The sequence below is a fragment of the Pogona vitticeps genome, chromosome 1 (assembly GCF_051106095.1).
Source record: "Pogona vitticeps strain Pit_001003342236 chromosome 1, PviZW2.1, whole genome shotgun sequence".
Lineage (NCBI taxonomy): Eukaryota > Metazoa > Chordata > Lepidosauria > Squamata > Agamidae > Pogona > Pogona vitticeps.
Genome location: NC_135783.1, coordinates 214,897,241 through 214,916,318, shown reverse-complemented (window position 1 = coordinate 214,916,318; position 19,078 = coordinate 214,897,241). Strand labels below are relative to the sequence as shown.

General features: G+C 39.6%; 1 protein-coding gene across 2 annotated transcripts in view; it reads right to left on the bottom strand.

Moving 5' to 3' along the window:
* STAM2 (signal transducing adaptor molecule 2) overlaps window positions 1–19,078 on the bottom strand; it is a 31,545-nt gene that overhangs the window by 3,909 nt on the left and 8,558 nt on the right. The window contains exons 2-13 of one of the 2 annotated variants that reach the window (XM_020797072.3): window positions 13,641–13,725; window positions 12,139–12,214; window positions 11,845–11,940; window positions 10,299–10,445; window positions 8,832–8,904; window positions 6,765–6,954; window positions 5,520–5,614; window positions 4,819–4,901; window positions 4,588–4,675; window positions 3,879–3,933; window positions 3,071–3,224; window positions 8–162 (exon numbers count right to left, since the gene is read on the bottom strand). In XM_020797072.3, the coding sequence (XP_020652731.3) occupies window positions 8–162; window positions 3,071–3,224; window positions 3,879–3,933; window positions 4,588–4,675; window positions 4,819–4,901; window positions 5,520–5,614; window positions 6,765–6,954; window positions 8,832–8,904; window positions 10,299–10,445; window positions 11,845–11,940; window positions 12,139–12,214; window positions 13,641–13,725 (1,297 nt within the window). The remainder of the gene's footprint in view (window positions 1–7; window positions 163–3,070; window positions 3,225–3,878; window positions 3,934–4,587; window positions 4,676–4,818; window positions 4,902–5,519; window positions 5,615–6,764; window positions 6,955–8,831; window positions 8,905–10,298; window positions 10,446–11,844; window positions 11,941–12,138; window positions 12,215–13,640; window positions 13,726–19,078) is intronic. The other variant, XM_020797073.3, reaches the window with a different exon arrangement.

Genomic DNA, 19,078 nt, shown 5'->3' with positions numbered 1-19,078 from the left:
AGAATACCTTAAATAAGCTGTCTGAGTAGGCTGAGATGCTCCCGTAGAATTTATTGTTGGAGGCAAGGACCTCAGGGGACCAATCTGATCACTTCCCGGGTTGTAACCTTGTGGAACAGCATGGACCACATAGTTCCCACTGTGAGGGTGCATGGGATATGACTGTAATGGGAACAAAACAATATTGCTAGTCAGCACTGCATGGTGAATAAGAAACATGAAGGGATAATTCACAAAAAAGCTGTTCAGTCTTGTCAGGCAAAAATTGCACTGTTTAAAGCTTGCAATGTTCTCCTCTAAGGAGGAAAGTAGTTAGCCAGGGCAAGGATGTTGCAGTTCTACCAGTATCAAGGTCACATCTGTGAAACCCCAAGACTCCCAGTGATCCTTGCAGGCAAGGGCATGAGTAGGTACAGATCCTGTTCCCATTTACTACCAGCCCTACCCACCTTTTAGCCTTAAAAGGGCACTGCAAGTGCCAGTGCGACTGTCCCCCTAACCCAAGGCCATACTTTGTCACAGGCATTGCACTGGCCAAAACCAAAAAACAAACAAACACCAAAAATAAAACAGAGAGCCTCTGAAATCATAGGTTCCATTTGCGCCCACATACTAAACCACATAACTGATCCATTAGTTCATGGCTTTGCAGTGAAGCAAAAACATGGTTCCAAGGATCGGATCCACATGAATATATAGGATTTTTACATAAGATCTGCCTCAAACCACTGTCAAATACTATCCCATCTGTGCCAATAGCTTACACCACAGGAATCATGGATACAACAGTACATGGCTTTGCTGGGCTGCAAAAAATGCTGATGTAAGACGCAGATCCTATGGATCCACATTCAGCTGATTCAGCAAGGCATTAAGTAAAATGTAACTAACATCTCAGGTCTGTCAGAAGTAGCCCTGCATAATTAGGAATTTATTTTCTTAAAAAGCTCCAGAGGAATCGAAAAATATGATTGAGGGGGGAAGGTTTCCACCATCCATTTCAATGCCACAACCCACCTATTATATCATAGGGTTGTCACCACAGTTAACACTGCCCCCAATGCCATGTTGGTGAAAGTACCCATTGGTGAAGGCTGAACAAAGAGTTATTTTCAATCTCACTAATTCATGCCAAAAAGAATGAATGTCTTAATCCTGTGCCAAAAATGTGCAGGACAGCTCTTACAGAGGAAGGATGGACCATTCTAAGTAGGAACACTTGTGGATGAGGTCTTTTTTTTTCAATCCAAACAGTGCCAACTGTGATTCATATACCATATTTATATGCCAATGTGGACAGGCACGAAGTAACATTATGTTTGTACTGGACTAGAATGTTTCCCTGCTTGCTCGCCAAAGTGATTCAAATTCTCCAAGATCTTTAATATTACAAGGACCTTAACAAAAGGGAAAAAAAGCTTATCTGTGTTACATGGAGTCATTACTCAACAACCACTTTAAGATGAGGGTCTTACATTCCTTCTAGTAAACTAAAAAAACTTATTTTAATATCTATGCAACTCAATATATTCTTTTCACTGTAATTTTGCAATTTTTATTATCATTGTACCATTGTTGTTTGAATCAATAAAATCGAAAAGGGAAAAGAAAATACTGTAGGTTGTCCTTCAAAATTTAGCTCTTTAAGGTAGAGGCTAAACAGTACTGTACAAACAGTTCTACACAGTTATCTGTTCTCTTTTAATTTTCACCAGGAAGCAGCATTATCTCAAAGTGAGAATATTAAACTTGAGATGTCTAATACTCATAATTTCCTTTACACCCCCAAATGCAATCAATCTTTCATCATTTCTAAGAGTTCAAGAAAAGGCATAACAGCTAAATGCATCATCTCTCATGCTGAAGTTACCATGGTAACTATTCTTTTCACACATTATGTAAAACCCACCTAATATATGCAGCCACATTTCTACTGTTTTATATTTAATTAATGCCTGCAAATTCTCCTCTTCTCTCTGTTTTTGTAACTTAAATAAACTAACATGGGAGTTTGGATTTGGAATGACTTCCAAGTCCTAAAATTTGGAGTTACTTAATCCAAGGTGCAAATAACTTATTGCCTAGTGGTATATTGCTATGTACCATCATGTCACTTCTGACTTACAGCAACCTGAATAAGATTTCTCAGGTTTGTGAGATGTTCAAAGAGTGATTTTCTCCTGCCTTTCGATCACTCCTAATAAGTTTCCATGGCTAAGCAGAGAAATGAACTCAGGTTTCCTGAGTCACAGCTCAGCACTCCATCATATCACACTGGATCTCACCTAAAGCAATACAAGATAAAAATCAAGGCTATATTTCGTAACATAGTTTTTGGCCTTCTAATGTTTATATACTCATTTTCAAGGGTCCTGTAGAACAGCCATACAGGTACACTGATTGTATCCAAGGGTATATCTGTCTTTTGTGATTAAATTAAGGCAATGCTGCTGTACCCTCTGTGATTTTGCATTCTGAGGTCGCAGTATGCCTAGTTCATAAGTCATTACCTGCCACCCCACATGCCTTTAACTGATAATCTGTGAAGAACTTCAGATAGTAAGTCCAATAATCTGCTCACCATTATGCAAAATCACAATGAAAATATTTAATTTGGGAAATTTGGTAGCCTGAATCCTAATCAAGACTCTAAAAAATTCCATTCGCATGTAAAACCGTTGTGTCACCTCCTCTTCATACCATCCACCTGCACCCTATTCCCCAAAGCTGCTTCTGAGAATCCAGCAACCAAACAGAATAGCTTAAGGGGGTGTGAGGTGCATGTGAAACAGGGAATGGACAAAAATCAAGGAATATTGCTTCTAAAATGCACACGTCTTTGGCTATAAGTTTAAAAGAATATTACAATTAGTATTAAAATGTACTAGCATAGTAATACTAATAGGAGGAGCAGTACAAGCATATGGTGAGAAATCATTAAGAAATCTTTTGAAATTTGTATGGAAATCTCAAGTTGCTAGTAGAGAGGTAGTGAAGTTTGCTCTTGTTCAAAGTCTAACATCCTTGGTAGAAGGCCTCAGAATGAAATTAGGGGGGAAAAGTCTCTGACCTGCACTGGAACGCCAGCTGATGCAGGTGGATAGGATCCGGATGAATGCATCTTTGAGTACGTAGAATACATAGGTGCTTCATTCACTAATTTGTTGTAGAGTTCCAATGCTTCCATCACTTTAACATTTAGTTCGGATAACTCAGAATGCTTCCTACAGCAGAAGAGGAAAGTCAAGTGTTTTCAATTCCTGTGCATTAGCTGCATTTATTAAGTTTAACTATAAAATGAATTAGACAGAGCCTTCTAAATATTTGGATTAGAATTCAAAAGTTTAATTCCATTGATAGAACTTCTCTTGACTGAAGCGTTAGAAGGGAGTGGCCCTTCTCCCACTGCAACCACTAAATCTGCTCTGGAGCTAGGATACCCTTTATAGTTGGGTTCTGGGCAGTATGGAAATTACAGGGGAGATAGAAAGGAAAGCTGGTGGCTGGGATCAGTGTGACCTGGGATGTAGGCTTCTGTCTCCCATATCCTCTACTGCAATGGTTCTCAACCTTGGTTCATCCAGGTGTTCTTGGGCTGCAATTCCTAGAAACCTTCACCACTAACAGTGCTGGTCAGGATTTATGGGAATTGTTGTCCAAGAACACTTGGGTTACCCAAGGTTGAGAACCACTGCTCTATTGCATGTCTTTGCTTTGCTCTCTGCATTCTATCTTCTACACTTCTTAGGGCATCCTGACCTACTGGACATCCCCAGAGCTACTCTGGTTCACCTTTCCTACAAGCAGCAGTGGGGGCATGTGTACTAACCACATTTTACATTTTAATTTTACTTCCTTGTAGTAAGAGATTATCTTACCTATCAATTTCTTCCAGTTTCTCATCAATCATGGGGCCCATCTGTTGGCATATATCTAGTGACATAAAAGTGTTGACATTTTTTTCATTTACATCCTCATAAATCAAACTACAGAGCAATAAGGCTGCAAGTAATGTAAAATTTATTTAGCATGAAACAGGAATTTCCTGTAGTGATGGGCCAGCAAACACCACCTGCAAAATTTCTTTCAGTTTGCACTTAGTTTAATGAACAAATCAAAATGAACCTAATAGTGGTGTTGGAAGAGGTTTATTTTTTTGTTTGTTTCATAGATTTTTATACTGCCCCATCAGTGCAAGACATGGTTAACAGTTCTGGATGGTTAGCAATTGGTAAAATCAAACAGAAATAGCAAAGCAAACCATAAGAATGATAAAATGAAAGAACAAATCAAATCAACTTGAGAATCACAAGACAAAGACACTGTGAATAGGGTGGGCAGGGCAAATGGCAAATTCATTTGAGGTTGCCATCAAAAGCTTCTGTGGAGAGCCATGTCATGGGCAATCTCTTAGAGATAGGTAAGGAGGGGGCTAGCCGCCTAGAGTGGTCTATTGACTAGATAGGCGGGATATAAATAAAATTAATAATAATAATAATAGGTGTAGTTAACGGGGAGCCAATTCCAAAGGGCTTGTGCCAAAACCAAGAAATGTAATCATTATTATATTTAGCAGCAATTAAATACCTTCTAAATCCAGAAGATCAGGAGAATCAGGTTTAGGATCACTTGGATCTATGCTCTGAAGTAACTGCAATGTCTTATCCATCTTATTCTGAAAGTGGGGAAAATGCATAATTACAAAGGTAGTAGCACTCTTTCAGAAATTCATAAAACTTTATTGCTATGCCACAGTAACCTCTTCAACAAAAAAAGTCCTACACATGACATATATATCAGTCAGAAACCACCACATACCTCATCTATGTAAACTGGTTCAGGTGTAGCTTTTGCAGTTTCCTCTGTAGCGTCTTCACAAGAAGAGCTTTTATCCACAGTTGCTGTTAAGAGAACTTACTAATATGAATTTCTTTTCAGTTTAGTTCCAGTAGCCTAAAAATATTTCTATTACTCTAGTCTGCTAATACATTTCTCAGCATACTGTAAGTTCTCTAAGTGGAGAAATTTTTTTAAATATGTGCACAGAAAACTTTTAGATTTGCTGCTATCAAGATAGCATCTTTTAAAACACACATTATGCACCCTGAACTCAGAATCCAGATGGCAAATTAAAAGCCATTTCATCCCACAATTTCTAGTAGCATCTAACTTGCAATATTTCAATGTCTTTGCTCAGCAGTGACAAATTTTTAATCCAACTGGAGCACCATTTAAAAACCAACTTTCTTCACAAACAGAATTTCATCCTGTGCAGTTATACAGCGAATGAAGGTCTTGCAGGTATAAGGGAAGCAGGATCTTCTGTCATACTGCACAGAGTACAAATGATTTAGAAATTAGAGCACAATGAGTCAGAGGATTAGATCCCATTCCCAGGGTACTCAGTGACTTTGGACAAGTCTTTCAATTTCATGGCACTTCTCTGCATAGAAGTGGGATAAAACACTTAGTGTATAATTTTTCAAGTACTTCCGAAACCAAGTTTTTATTCAGCTTACCTGAGTCAGGTTCATCATTTAAGTTAGAGGTCACAAAATTAGAAGGGAACAATCCCACTCCTCTGTGATTTTCTCCTTTCCACCAGTTGGCATCACTGAGTAACAAACATTTACATGTTAGCACTCACAAACTGATCCACAATATTTTTATTGCCTCCTTCAGATCTCTAGGCTTAAGACTTTTTTTAAATTTACAAATTAGTACTGGTTACAGCTTGCTTTCTTCTATTTGTAGCTCTCTATTAGAAGAAAAGCCAGAGCAACAAACTTCAATTGCTTGCAATGCAAAACAGTCAGAGCCGGTATGATTCAGTGGTTGGAACAGGAAAGCCTGGATTTAAATCCCCACTCCACTATGAGTGGAATCTGAGGTGGAGAGGAAAGAATTCACTGCTACTGAGTTGACTGACATTCTCCTCAGTTCAGAAAAAGGTCCTTCTCAGTCAAAACCTCTCAAGGGCATCACATGTAGGTTGCAATATATCCAACCATGTAAGGCTGGTGGACCTCATTGATGCAACAATTTTTTGGAAATAAAAATTTTAAATTTCTCCCTTCCCTGGAAGTCTCAAGGTTCCCATGTGTTCTCTTTGATGTGAGAAACATGTTGAGGGCAGTGGAGAGCCTTTAATTTCCTAAAATTGCAGTGGGCATGTTTTATCAGTGGCAGTAATTTTCAGAAACTAAAGATTCTGCTCCCCATCCTGCCAGGTCCCGTGATTTCTCCATGACAAAAAGAAACTCACTGGAGCCATGGGACCTTTTGGGGAGGAATCAGATTTTTTTTTTTTTTTTGTTTCTAGGAAATTGGCATGGCTGATGACATGATTACCTTTACAAGTTAAAGCAACAGAATTTAGCCACTGCTTAACAGTTATGAAAATGTACAAATCAGAATGTTAGTTATTGAAGGCAGCAAAATTACTTACAATGATTGCTAACAAATTCATACTTAACGAGTTAAAACCCTGAATTTAAATGAAACTTGTTTCCAAACATACACTGAGTTACTTGGACAAACAATACAAACTATACACAGACCTACTGATCACATGCATGAACCACACAATTATTTGAGAACAGATTTACAAAGGCTTGAAATAGTTTTATCTAGATTATTTAAGAAACTAAATGTGTCTTGCAATTATAAACGCTCCAGCTTTCAAAGGATATGGAGCATGCAATAAAAAGACATACAGAGTACACGATTAGTTCATTAAATAGAGGCTTCAAACTATAACGTACCTGTCATCCAGAACAATAATTATATCCCCAGTTTTAAAGGTAAGTTCATTGTCTTCAACAGCTTCAAAGTCATATAAAGCTCGCACTTTTCTTGAGACTTTCTGGTTGTTCTGCTGAACTTCTACAGATGGGTATAAAGATTTTGTTTCTGTTTGTTGCTGTTTCTGTTCTTGCAAAGATAATTCAATAGCTATGATATAGAAAACAAAAAATACCTTTTTATAGGGGTTTATAGGGGTCTAGGCTGACTATTACATATGCAAATTGCAGATTTTATACTGTAAAACAGCATTCTGTAAAACTTTTGAGTGGGGGACCCTTGTCTAATTTGCCCTAACTTTTAGAATCTAGTGGGTGAAATCCTTTTACTTACGTTATATCAACAGCTGTGACAATTTTTCAGAAATTAAAGCGTTTCCACTCCCACCCACCTCCTCCAAATAATCCCTTTGGCTCTCATTTGTTCTTGGGAAGCCACTGTGAGCTGTGAAATGGGAAGGGAGCTGAATTATAAAAATGATCATTGCTGCCTTACCTGCAGCTCCCAATGGCTTTCCTATAACGAAAGGAATTCCATAGGAGCTTTGGGGTCAAAACTGGAAACATTTTACTTTTAAAAAATCACCACAGCTGATGATATCATCAGCCTAATGAGGCATAACTTACAAAACATGATTTCAGCCATTGCATACCAACATCACCACGCATAGCAGTGTGCATATGGCTTACTACTTTATAAGAATGTCTGTGTGCTATAGTAACAATCCCAGCATTGGGTTCAGAAGAAAATAACAGAACAGGAGACTTATGGAGTCCCTTTTGAAACCATATTTAGGAAAGCATGATAAGAACATAGCAGTGGCTCCTTCTGAGCTTCTCAAATCATGTGGAAATGATGGAGCAGTGTGCCATCAGATTCGTCACAGGTCGCCTGCCACACACAGTGTGCATCAATGAAGATCCTCTTCCACCAAAAGCATTCAGTCCTTCCAGATTCTGGATGTATGGGGCTTGTGGTGCAGTGATTAAACTGCAGCACTGCAGACCACTGATTCACTATCCACGGTCTGAAAAAATTAAAAACATTAAAAGAAAAAATCCACCCCACCCCACCCCCAATTTTCACATGTATTACCAGAAACAGCCACTAGAGGGAGCCAGAGATCATGCTATGAATACGGTACTTCTTAGTAAAGAATATATAGCATGGTCTCTGGTGCCCTCTCTTGGCCAGTTCTAGTAATGTATGTGAAATTTTTTTTTCTGTTCCCCCCCCCCTTCCCATGCGCGCGCTCTCTCTCTCTCTCTCAGAGTAAGCTGGGGTGTACGGGCCTGAAACACGACAAAACCGCCTCCCATGCCCCCCTACAGAGCAGAATGAGGCTTCCTGTGATTTTAAAAAAGGCCTTCTAAAATTTGGGGTGGGGTGGGGTAGGGAAGCTGGAACTGCATGCAACCAGGAGACAGAATTTTCCCAACTCTGACGTAAGGTCTGAAAACTGAAACTGCCCAGCATATTTTTTTTGTTAAATGAAGGCCTATCTGAATAAGCTACAATGCAAAATGCTAATGGACAAAACACTGCCAGGGAAATGCAGAGCGGAAAGGCAAGCACGAAACCAGTTTCTCTTTTCTGGGTCTCCTGTGTCTGGTTGTAAAATCAGCTGTGCACTCCATTGTGCAAATGACAGACTGCAGATCAACTGTAGTATGACTGTCCTTTCACGCATTTTTACCGTCCCCCCAAAAAACTGGCCACTGACTTTAAAGAACTGTTGTAAGAGATTACAATCATACCAAAAGTATCATGAAAGAAAATGAGATTCAAAAGAACATTCTTTTTTTTTCTGAGATGCATAACTAATATAGTTTCCAGTTTCCCTACCTCCCCTCGCCCTTGGGAGAGAGAAAAAAATGCCTTCTCATTTCTCACTTCATGGGTTCAGATTTCTTTAAATGGAAAATATTGCACATTTTAAGGAGTAAGCCATACAGTATTTCCCAATTCAGGAAGAGAAACACTTTGAATGTTATCTCACTCAAGAGACACGGTGACTAATATTTTACCTTTAGCTATATCTTCATCTTCTTTGTTTTTGCTTGATGACGCACCACCATTCTTGGCAGTCGTGGAGGGACTCTGTAAATGGCATTGCAATATAAATAAGCTAAAGAAATAAATAAGCTTGATAATTAAATCAAGTGGAAAAAGGTCTACTTTTGCCTGCACTTTAAAACAACAATGCATTAATGTATCTGTCTTCTGGTAAGCATTTTTGACCTGTGCTTTATAAAAGTAGAGGAATCACAAGAGGTACTAAAATAGTCAATATGTTTTGGATAGTAACCCTTTGAAGACACCTCAGCTTTTTCAGCTCAGTCAGAAAGTAGTACCACGTATTGTTTCACAGATACATGGCAAGTCCTCTCCCTAGAAGAGAGGGTGATGTGTGGCCCTCCTCTTCTCTAGAGATGTTGTACTACAACCTCCTATCCACTCCAGTCGGCACAGCCAAGGATGACAGATTAGCGAAGTTGCAGTCCAACATCTGACAGGCCATACATTTACCGACCTGTGCTCTAGAGACACTATTGCAAATCCAACAGAAATCTATGCTTATATAAATGACAATTGGACAGGTGTGTTTCTGCTCCTGCTCCATGATCCAATTTGCTTCCCAGTTTTCAGTTTTGAAGCAAAGAATACTACAGCCAGAATGGGTATAATCGCGAACTTTCATTTACCAAAGAAGAATTTGGGGTAACATGAGAGGAGAAGGAAGCGCACAAGCCTGACCAGCAGTCCTTGCCCTTGGCTAAAGTCTGTGTAATCATTTTTTAAAGCTGCCTAGATAAACATTTGCATGTCAAGGTTAGCTAAGCTAAACGCCCACTTGTGCAAGAATAATAATATTACATCATTAAATAGATTTAATATTCTAATTTTATAGATTATAGTATGATTCCTGCAAACCACCCTCAGGAAAAAAATCTTCTGAAGGGTAAGACATACATTTTATAATAGAATTTAAAAAAATCGAAGTAGCCATGTGAGCTAAATGTCAAAACAAAACTCAGAGTTGAGTAATTATTGATATAATATTGATATAAATATAGTTCTGAACATTTCCAGTGTGGTGCAGTGGACAGAGTAATGGACAAGGACTCTGGAGAACATGGTTTCAATCCCTGCTTAGCCCTGGAAAGTGAATGGGAGTGTGGAACCACTCCCTTAAATATTTCACTTACCTTGAAAGCCCTATCAGGGTCTCTATAAGTGGGTTCCAACTTGACGGCACAAAACAAATATCACATGAAAGAATATGAATACATTTAGATATATGTTTACCTTAAATGTAGTTGCTCTCACTGCAAAACAGGATACTGTACTCATAAACCAGATCACAAAGTTAAAAAAAAAGACAACTAAAAAGAAGTGACCATGACACCATATCTCCAGTCTCTAGATTAAATGCCCCTCTCTGTCCGGAAAATATTAAATATTCTGAAACAAAATGAAATCTGGTCTTTCACCTGTGACCCAGCCGTGGGAAATGTGACTCCTTCTTCCTTAAGAGATTTAATAGTTGCTGATATTAAACTAAATTGTGGGTCTTTCTGAAATTCTTCCGACCATTCCACCATTAAAGCCTTTAATTTTTCACATACTTTAGGATGAGCCTAAAAATCCAGAGGGAAAACAGAAGTGTGCATAAACAAGAATTGTGATCTAATAGCAGTTAATAAAAAGTTTGTTTGTTTCAGAAGTTACTGTTGGAATCCAAAACACAACAGAACTAGTTTTGCATGACAAAGGGGATTTGGGCTTCTGCTTAAAGCAACCTTCCATACATTCTGACCTTTAAACTGAGGAAAACATGAACCAACATTAAGAGCAAGTTCTTTTGGTTTCTGAATGACATAAGGCATGGCCAAGGCATAGCTAAAGTCCACCCCGGTATGTCACCGGTTCACATGATAGCCTTATTCAGGCACTCAAAAAATAAATATTAATTTGGAAGTCTGAACTGGGAGAGTTCAAGCCTTGCATCCCCTGCCTGTTGTGATCTGCACATCTGAACGACAGTCTGAACAGGAGACAGTCTGCTACACAGGACCTCTCCACAAGATTGGAAATTCTGATTTTTCAGGATGCCCAACCACATGGTAAGACAGAGCTGGGATGCCCTCTCTCTGCCCAGGCTTTTAAATTAATCCTTTTTTGCATGTCTGAACACTGTTATAACTTAAGTAGAATAGTTTTAAAATTTAGAAGTCAGTACAGTGGGGTCTCTACTTAAGAACGTCCCTACTTAAGAACAATCCAACTTAAGAACAGCTCCATTTGCTAATTTTTGCTTCTACTTGAGAACAAAAATCCAAGATAAGAACAGGAAAAAAACCTTTCCTGCTCTTTTTTTAACCTTAGGTCATCTTAGGTTAAAAAAATATTCTCCCCCTAGTGGTAGAGTATGTATTAACCAGCTTTGCATTAGTTCCTATGGGAACTAATGCTTCAATGTACGAACGCACCTCTACATAACAAAAAAACAGCCAGAACGGATTAATTAGTTTTCAGTCCATTCCTGTGGGAAATTTTGCTTCAACTTAAGAACATTTCAATTTAAGAACACTATTCCAATACGGATTAAGTTCTTAAGTAGAGACCCCACTGTATAAAAAATTAGTTTTAGTCTACAAAGAATTGCTTTAAAATCAATGCATTTCAAAAATATCTTTATCAAGTATATGATAAACTTTCAGAGTTAAAATGCTCTGTTCTACCACATAAGAAACAGATACAGCAATTTCTTACAATCTGTTTTTTCTCCATGACAACTGTCACTTCAGATACTGCAATCTCTCTCTCTCTCCCCCGAACAAGCATGAACAGCATGTACCTCGTATACACTCTTTTCATAGGTTTGTATGATTTTATCACATCAGTTGCTTCCATTCGATTCCAATTATGCTCTTTCCAGCAACCTGAGCTAATATCAGAAGTACATTCTACTGATACAGCTATTCCATCTATGTATTTTTATATTGTCTTTAAATATGATGCACAGTAGAAACTTACCTTGTTTATTATACCACGTACTTCACTGGCAAAGTCACGTGAGCAGATTTCCAAATGGAAAATCTTTCCACAATTTGACACACAGGCTCCTAAAAGCTAAATAAAATTGGGGGGAAATTTAGATAATGGAAACAATCACACAAAATACAAAATGCTATGCATGAAAGTAATGTTGAAAGTATGTGACATAAAACACTCTATCACTGTAAACACCAGTATTAATGTAAGTCCAAGATAAAATCTGGTCATACATTCTGTCTTATAAAAAACAAATCAATCATTCATGACACTTACAGTTAGAGCTTGAAGAGCAACATGGGGTACTTTGTGATTTACTCTCTTCATGATGGCTTTAAGGCAGTCTTTTGCTCTAAATAAAATAAACCAGAATCACACTTTTATCAATTTCACAAGGGCTCAAAATCTATTGCAAGGCACAAGACACTAAAGAGACACATTGTCCCGAGACATAATCCTATAGTTCAAAGAGTAATTCCAAGCCTTCCAGAAGTACTGTTTATGATGTCTCCATACTCAGTTGCTGAGTACACATAAACAAGACAGCCATCACAGGAACAACCCCACTCCCTCTCTATATGTTGATACAGAATCTGTATCAGATTTGAAGGTTTGAAAAGAACTAATTTCCTATATTCTGACTGCTTTTCCTTTGTATCAGATATTTAGCTTAAAACCAGGTACTGCCAATCTCAAATAGAAAGCTAGCTAACTACAGAAAACACAGTGGTGCCTCACTAGACAGTTACCCCGCCTGACAGTTTTTCGCTAGACATTGACTTTTTGCGATCGCTATAGCAATTCGCAAAACAGTGATTCCTATGGAGGAATTTCACTGGGCAATGTTTGGTCCCTGCTTCGCAAACCGATTTTCACTACACAATGATTTTGACAACTCCCTCCGCACTCGCAAAACAGGTGTTTCAGGACCTAAGCTTCGCAAGACAGCTAGTTAAACAGCTGATCGGCAGTTCGCAAAGCGGCTTTCCTATGGCTGATCTTCGCTAGACAACGATGATTCTTCCCCATTGGGAAGGTTTCAATGCATTCCAATAGGGAAATACTTTTCGCTAGACAGTGATTTCGCTAAACAGCAATTTCAGTGGAACGGATTATCATTGTCTAGCGAGGCACCACTGTAAAGTGATATCACCAACATCAATCTGGCACATGATTCACCTTGTCGAAAGCTATGATACCGGCTTTCCAAAACTGTGATGTCATATCGCAAATACACATTTTAACTCATTCAGTCTAACCACTAACAAACATAATTAATTCCATGCATCTCTGGGGTAATACTGTGTTGCTCTTACTTAATTAAATTAAAGTGCTGTCAAGTAAGAGCATCACAATCAGACAAGTCCTTTTGTTAGGTATGAGCATCACAATCAGAACACACTTATTACAAAAATTATTTTTACAAAAATATGAGATACATTATTTATAAACTTAACTAGCCTGTTCCCTACTGGATGCCCCGCATTAAGTATATGTCTCTTGACAACATAAACACAAAAGAGAGCTTATGCACCAGCTCGCATAGATTCTGAAACAACCTATTTACATTTCTTCTTTGGATCTTAACTAAAGGACCCCATTTAGCCTAATCAGATTACTGTCTAAACGCATCTGCAGTGTGTGAAATGACTAGAACTGGCCATCAGATCTGAGCACAGAAAACAGGTAAAATCGGTAAAAACATAAAATGACATTCACAGAAGGTGGCATAAAATGGCACTGAGAGGAGGCTGGGCAAGCAATAAAACGTTTCTCACCCATTAGGAGTGCTTGCAACTTTGTCACATATATCCATAATAACTCCCCAGTCTTCAGCAGTGTTGTACTCATTTGTGGCTTTTTCTGAAAGAAGAAAGATTGAGAATCAACACTTTTTCAGAAAAGAAGGGATTTTATGTCTGGATCTACCACTAGCTCAAAAAGCACTTTTAAATGTATTTTCTTTCATTTTATGTGATGTTACTTATTTCTATTGTGCCATTCTCCCAGAATTGACACACAGAGTATAATACAGTTAAAAGAAAACAAAATTCAAATATAGTAAGTTACAGACATCATACGGAGTTATGTTATATTTTAATATTAAAACACACTCATGATTTGTTGTTGTTTAGTCATTAAGTCATTAACTCTTCGTGACCCCATGGACCAAAGCGCGCCAGGCCCTCCTGTCTTCCACTGCCTCCCGGAGTTGTGTCAAATTTATGTTGGTTGCTTCAATGACACTGTCCAACCATCCCGTCCTCTGTCATCCCCTTCTTCTCTTGCCTTCACACTTTCCCAACATCAGGGTCTTTTCCAGGGAGTCTTTTCTTCTCATGAGATGGCCAAAGGACTGTATTGGAGCCTCAGCTTCAGGAACTGCCCTTCTCAGGGTTGATTTCCTTTAGAATGGATAGATTTGTTCTCCTTGCAGTCCAAGGGACTCTCAAGAGTCTCCTCCAGCACCACGATTCAAAAGCATCCATTCTTCGGTGGTCAGCTTTTTTTATGGTCCAGCTCTCACATCCATACATCACAACAGGAAAAACCATAGCTTTGACTATGCGGACCTTTGTCGGCAAGGCGATGTCTCTGCTTTTTATGATGCTGTCTAGGTTTGTCATCGCTTTTCTCCCAAGAAGCAGGCGTCTTTTAATTTCGTGGCTGCTGTCTCCATCTGCAGTGATCATGGAGCCCAAGTAAGTAAAGTCTGTCACTGCCTCCGTATTTTCCCCTTCAATTTCCCTGGAGGTGATGGGACCAGTGGCCATGATCTTAACTTTTTTGATGTTGAGCTTCAGACCATTTTTTGCACTCTCCTCTTTCACCCTCATTACAAGGTTCTTTAATTCCTCCTCACTTTCTGCCATCAGAGTGGTATCATCTGCATATCAGAGGTTGTTGATATTTCTTCCGGCAATCTTAATTCCAGTTTGGGATTCCTCCAGTCCAGCCTTTCGCATGATGTATTCTGCATATAAGTTAAATAAGCAGGGGGACAATATACAGCCTTGTAGTACTCCTTTCCCAATTTTGAACCAATCAGTTGTTCCAGATCCAGTTCTAACTGTTGCTTCCTGTCCCATGTATAGATTTCTCAGGAGATAGATAAGGTGGTCAGGCATTCCCATTTCTCTAAGGACTTGCCATAGTTTGCTGTGGTCCACACAGTCAAAGGCTTTTGCATAGTCAATGAAGCAGAAGTAGATGTTTTTCTGGAACTCTCTGGCTTTCTCCATAATCCAGCACATGTTAGCAGCTTCGTCTCTAGTTCCTCTGCCTCTTCGGAATCCAGCTTGTACTTCTGGGAGTTCTCGGTCCACATAATGCTGAAGCCTGCCTTGGAGGATTTTGAGCATAACCCTGCTATCGTGTGAAATGAATGCAATTGTACGGTAGTTGGGGCATTCTTTGGCACTGCCCTTCTTTGGGATTAGGATATAGACTGATCTTTTCTAATCCTCTGGTCACTGCTGAGTTTTCCAAACTTGCTGGCATATTGAGTGTAGCACCTGAACAGCATCAGCTTTTAAGATTTTAAATAGTTCCACTGGAATGCCATCACCTCCACTGGCCTTGTTGTTAGCCATGGTTTCTAAGGCCCACTTGACTTCAATCTTCAGGATGTCTGGCTCAAGGTCAGCAACCACACTATCTGGGTTCCCCAGGACATCCAGATCTTTCTGGTATAATTCCTCTGTGTATTCTTGCCACCTCCTCTTGATATCTTCTGCTTCTGTTAGGTCCCTACCTTCGTTGTCCTTTATCATGTCCATCTTTGCATAAAATATTCCTTTGATAGCTCCAATTTTTTTGAACAGAGCTCTGGTTTTCCTCTTTCTATTATTTTCCTCTATTTCTTTGCATTGTTCATTTAAGAAGGCCCTCTTGTCTCTCCTTGCTATTCTTTGGAAGTTAGCATTCCATTTTCTGTAACTTTCCCTATCTCCCTTGCATTTTGCCTCCCTTCTCTTTTCTGTTATTTGTAAGGCCTCGTTGGACAGCCACTTTGCTTTCTTGCCTTTCCTTTTCTTTAGGGTGGTTTTTGTTGCTCTCTCCTGTACAATTTTACGCGCCTCTATCCAAAGTTCTTCAGGCACTCTGTCCATCAAATCTAGTTCCTTAAATCTGTTCTTCACTTCCACTGTGTATTCATAAGGGATTTGGTTTAGATTATACCTGACTAGGCCAGTGGTTTCTCCTACTTTCTTCAGTTTAAAATTACATTTTGTTATAAGAAGCTGATGATCAGAGCAACAATCAGCTCCAGGACTTGTTTTTGCTGACTGTATAGAGCTTCTCCATCTTTGATTGCCGAGAATATAATCACTCTGATTTTGGTATTGCCCGTCTGGTGATTTCCATGTGTAGAGTCACCTCTTGTGTTGTTGGAAAAGAGTGTTTGTGATGACCAGCTTGTTCTCTTGACAAAACTCTATTAGCCTTTGCCCCGCTTTGTTTTGAACTCCAAGTACTAGCACTGGTTTACAGAACATTATTCAGAAGTAGATTACAGGCAAAACTGTACACAAAAATGTAGTGTTCCCCTGGAAAGAGTGTAGTCATTCATTTACTTCTGCCATGAGTTCGAGCCCTATATGAAAGGATTTTAGAATCTGACTATTTCCTACCAGACCCCTTTGAGTTTTAAACTAGTCAGAGGTAATACTGCCAATCACTGTCAATAGTGTGAAATAATTTTAATGGTCCCTTTCATACCTTTAATCTCAAATCCCTCAAATATGAATCAAAACAGTGGTGGCTTTTATATGAGTTCAGGAGAGAAGACTTGGGATGTTATCCATCTGTAGCTGAGTTTTATGTTTATTTTTATTAGCCCACTTTCAAATTTTAGAAGTAATTCTCCAACAGAATGTTTATGGGCCAAAGTCAAAGCAACAACCCACACAGAGAACTAAATGCCTTATGAATTTCAAAATGTTCAGCCCTCTGATCTTGTCTGTTATTGTACATATCAAAGATATACTGTATATTCTCGAAGGCTTTTACGGCCGGGATCTGATTGGTTGTTGTGGGTTTTTCGGGCTCTTTGGCCGTGTTCTGAAGGTTGGTTTTCCTAACGTTTCGCCAGTCTCTGTGGCCGGCATCTTCAGAGGACAGGAGTCAGAACTCTTGTTTGTATTCTGTGTAGCACTTGAATAGAGTACTAGAATAGGACTCAGAAACCTGTGTTCAAATCCCCCCTCAGCTTACTTTGAAAATTTTATGGTGATCCTAACAAGTTGGATGTGACTTGACAGCACATATTAACCATTTGTGACTAAGAAGTGACAGTGCACAGGAAAACTATCTTTGATTTGATGGTTGTTGTGGGTTGAAAAATCAAAGATAGTTTGCCTACTGGCTCTACTACCGAGAAACATAGCATAGGAAAATTCATTTTACTTTTCCACACAAGCCACTGGCCTCCTGAGTCAAATGGAAATATTGCGTTGGGGATAGAGATGGGAGCTACATGCTTCATACAAAGCACAAAACCACAGGTGGTGCTGGGTTCTATTTCCCTCCCCCAAGGCCTCCTGGTCCCTGTGCAGTGAGACTCCCCATCCTGCCTCCTCACCAGAGTGATTGGCTGCCTGAGGAGGCAGAGAAAGGCTGGCTGGGGTCCTACCTGGATTGAAGCAACACTGCCAAAGAAGGACCCCAGCAGCATGCAAAGCAGAGTAAATGGACCAGGAGACCTGGAGGGAGGGAGATGGAACTCGGCACTCATCTCTAGTTGGGAGCTTCATGTTAAAGTGGCTAAACTGCAGTACTGCAGCCAAAGCACCACACACAACCCAGGTTCAATCCCGGATAGCTGGTTCAAGGTTCACTCAGCCTTCCATCCTTCTGAGGTTGGTAAATTGGAGATCCAGTTTGCTGGGGACGGGGTGGGGGGAATGTGGCATTTGCATAATTCAACTGCAAACCACCCAGAGAGTGCTTTAAGTGCTATGGGGCAGCAAACAAACAGCATGTTTTGCTTTTTTGGAGGAGAATCTTAATAGGCAAATAAGTACACCTACAACCCAGAGAAACAAGGCCTGTGAAGACCGGGTAGTACAGGCTGATGTACTGAGGGAGAGACACTCCGACAAATACTGGGGCTCCAACCCATTATGTGCTTTACATCAAGGCTTGAAAAATGCACTCATCCACTTGTCTGTGACAAGTGAAAAATGCTCGACGAGCCTCTCTCTCTCTAATCCTGCAGTCCTCCCCTTCCACTGCAAAAGGAAAACTGCCCTCTTCTCGCAAGAAGAAAGTTCAAATAGCACACAGAGATATAGCTCTGCAGGAGAATGCGGAGTAGTCCCATGCTGGAGAATATGGAGATATCTTGCTCCCAATTTCAACCGAACTGGGGGGGGGGACACACATCCTGGGGTGTGAGGGAACGATGGCTCCTTAAGAGGCCGGGCGCTTTTGCTTTCAGTTTTATTTTTGATGGACACATTCAAAAGAAAGGCATTAAAAATACAAGCTTCATGCCCCCACAGGCACGCAAGTAATAAAGCAACCCAAATCAGTGATTCCCGTGTATGTAATACAATTTATTTTGGGTTTGTATGCATTGTTATGTAGAAATAAAAGTGAAGAAGTGCCTAGTTTAAATTTGTTAACATAAATTGCAAGGCTATAATCTGGTCATGCTGACAGGCGAAATTTTTGACTGACTGGTGAGACATTCTAAAATTTTTCAAGCCCTGGTTTTATATACTAGTACTAAAACCTTGAATCTGGCCCAAAAAACAAGAGGGGCCAGTGCAGATAAACCAGCCTTGGCAAGATGTGATCAAATTCGCTCACATCTGACACCAGTCTGGCCACTGCATTCTGGACCTTTTGCAGTTTCCATAACAGCTTCAAGGGCAACCCCACATATAGAGCATTATAGTAATGAATCTTAGAGATCCCCAGCACATGGCCCAATGTAGTCAGAGACCCCCCCTCCCCCATTCCAGGTAAAGGTGCAACTGGGCATCAAGTCTAAGTAGGTTGAAAACTGACCTGGACACAGGGGCAAATGATAAAATAATTAAAAGAATGTATGAATGTCTATTAAATATGAAAACAGAAGATGAAGTGGTGAAAGACTGTATGATAAAATGGGCACAAAATGTTGGTCATAACTGCCACCTGTCCGTTGGTTGTTTCACCAATCAAAAGGTACAAGCTACATGTCGTGTCACTGCCACCAGGTGATTAC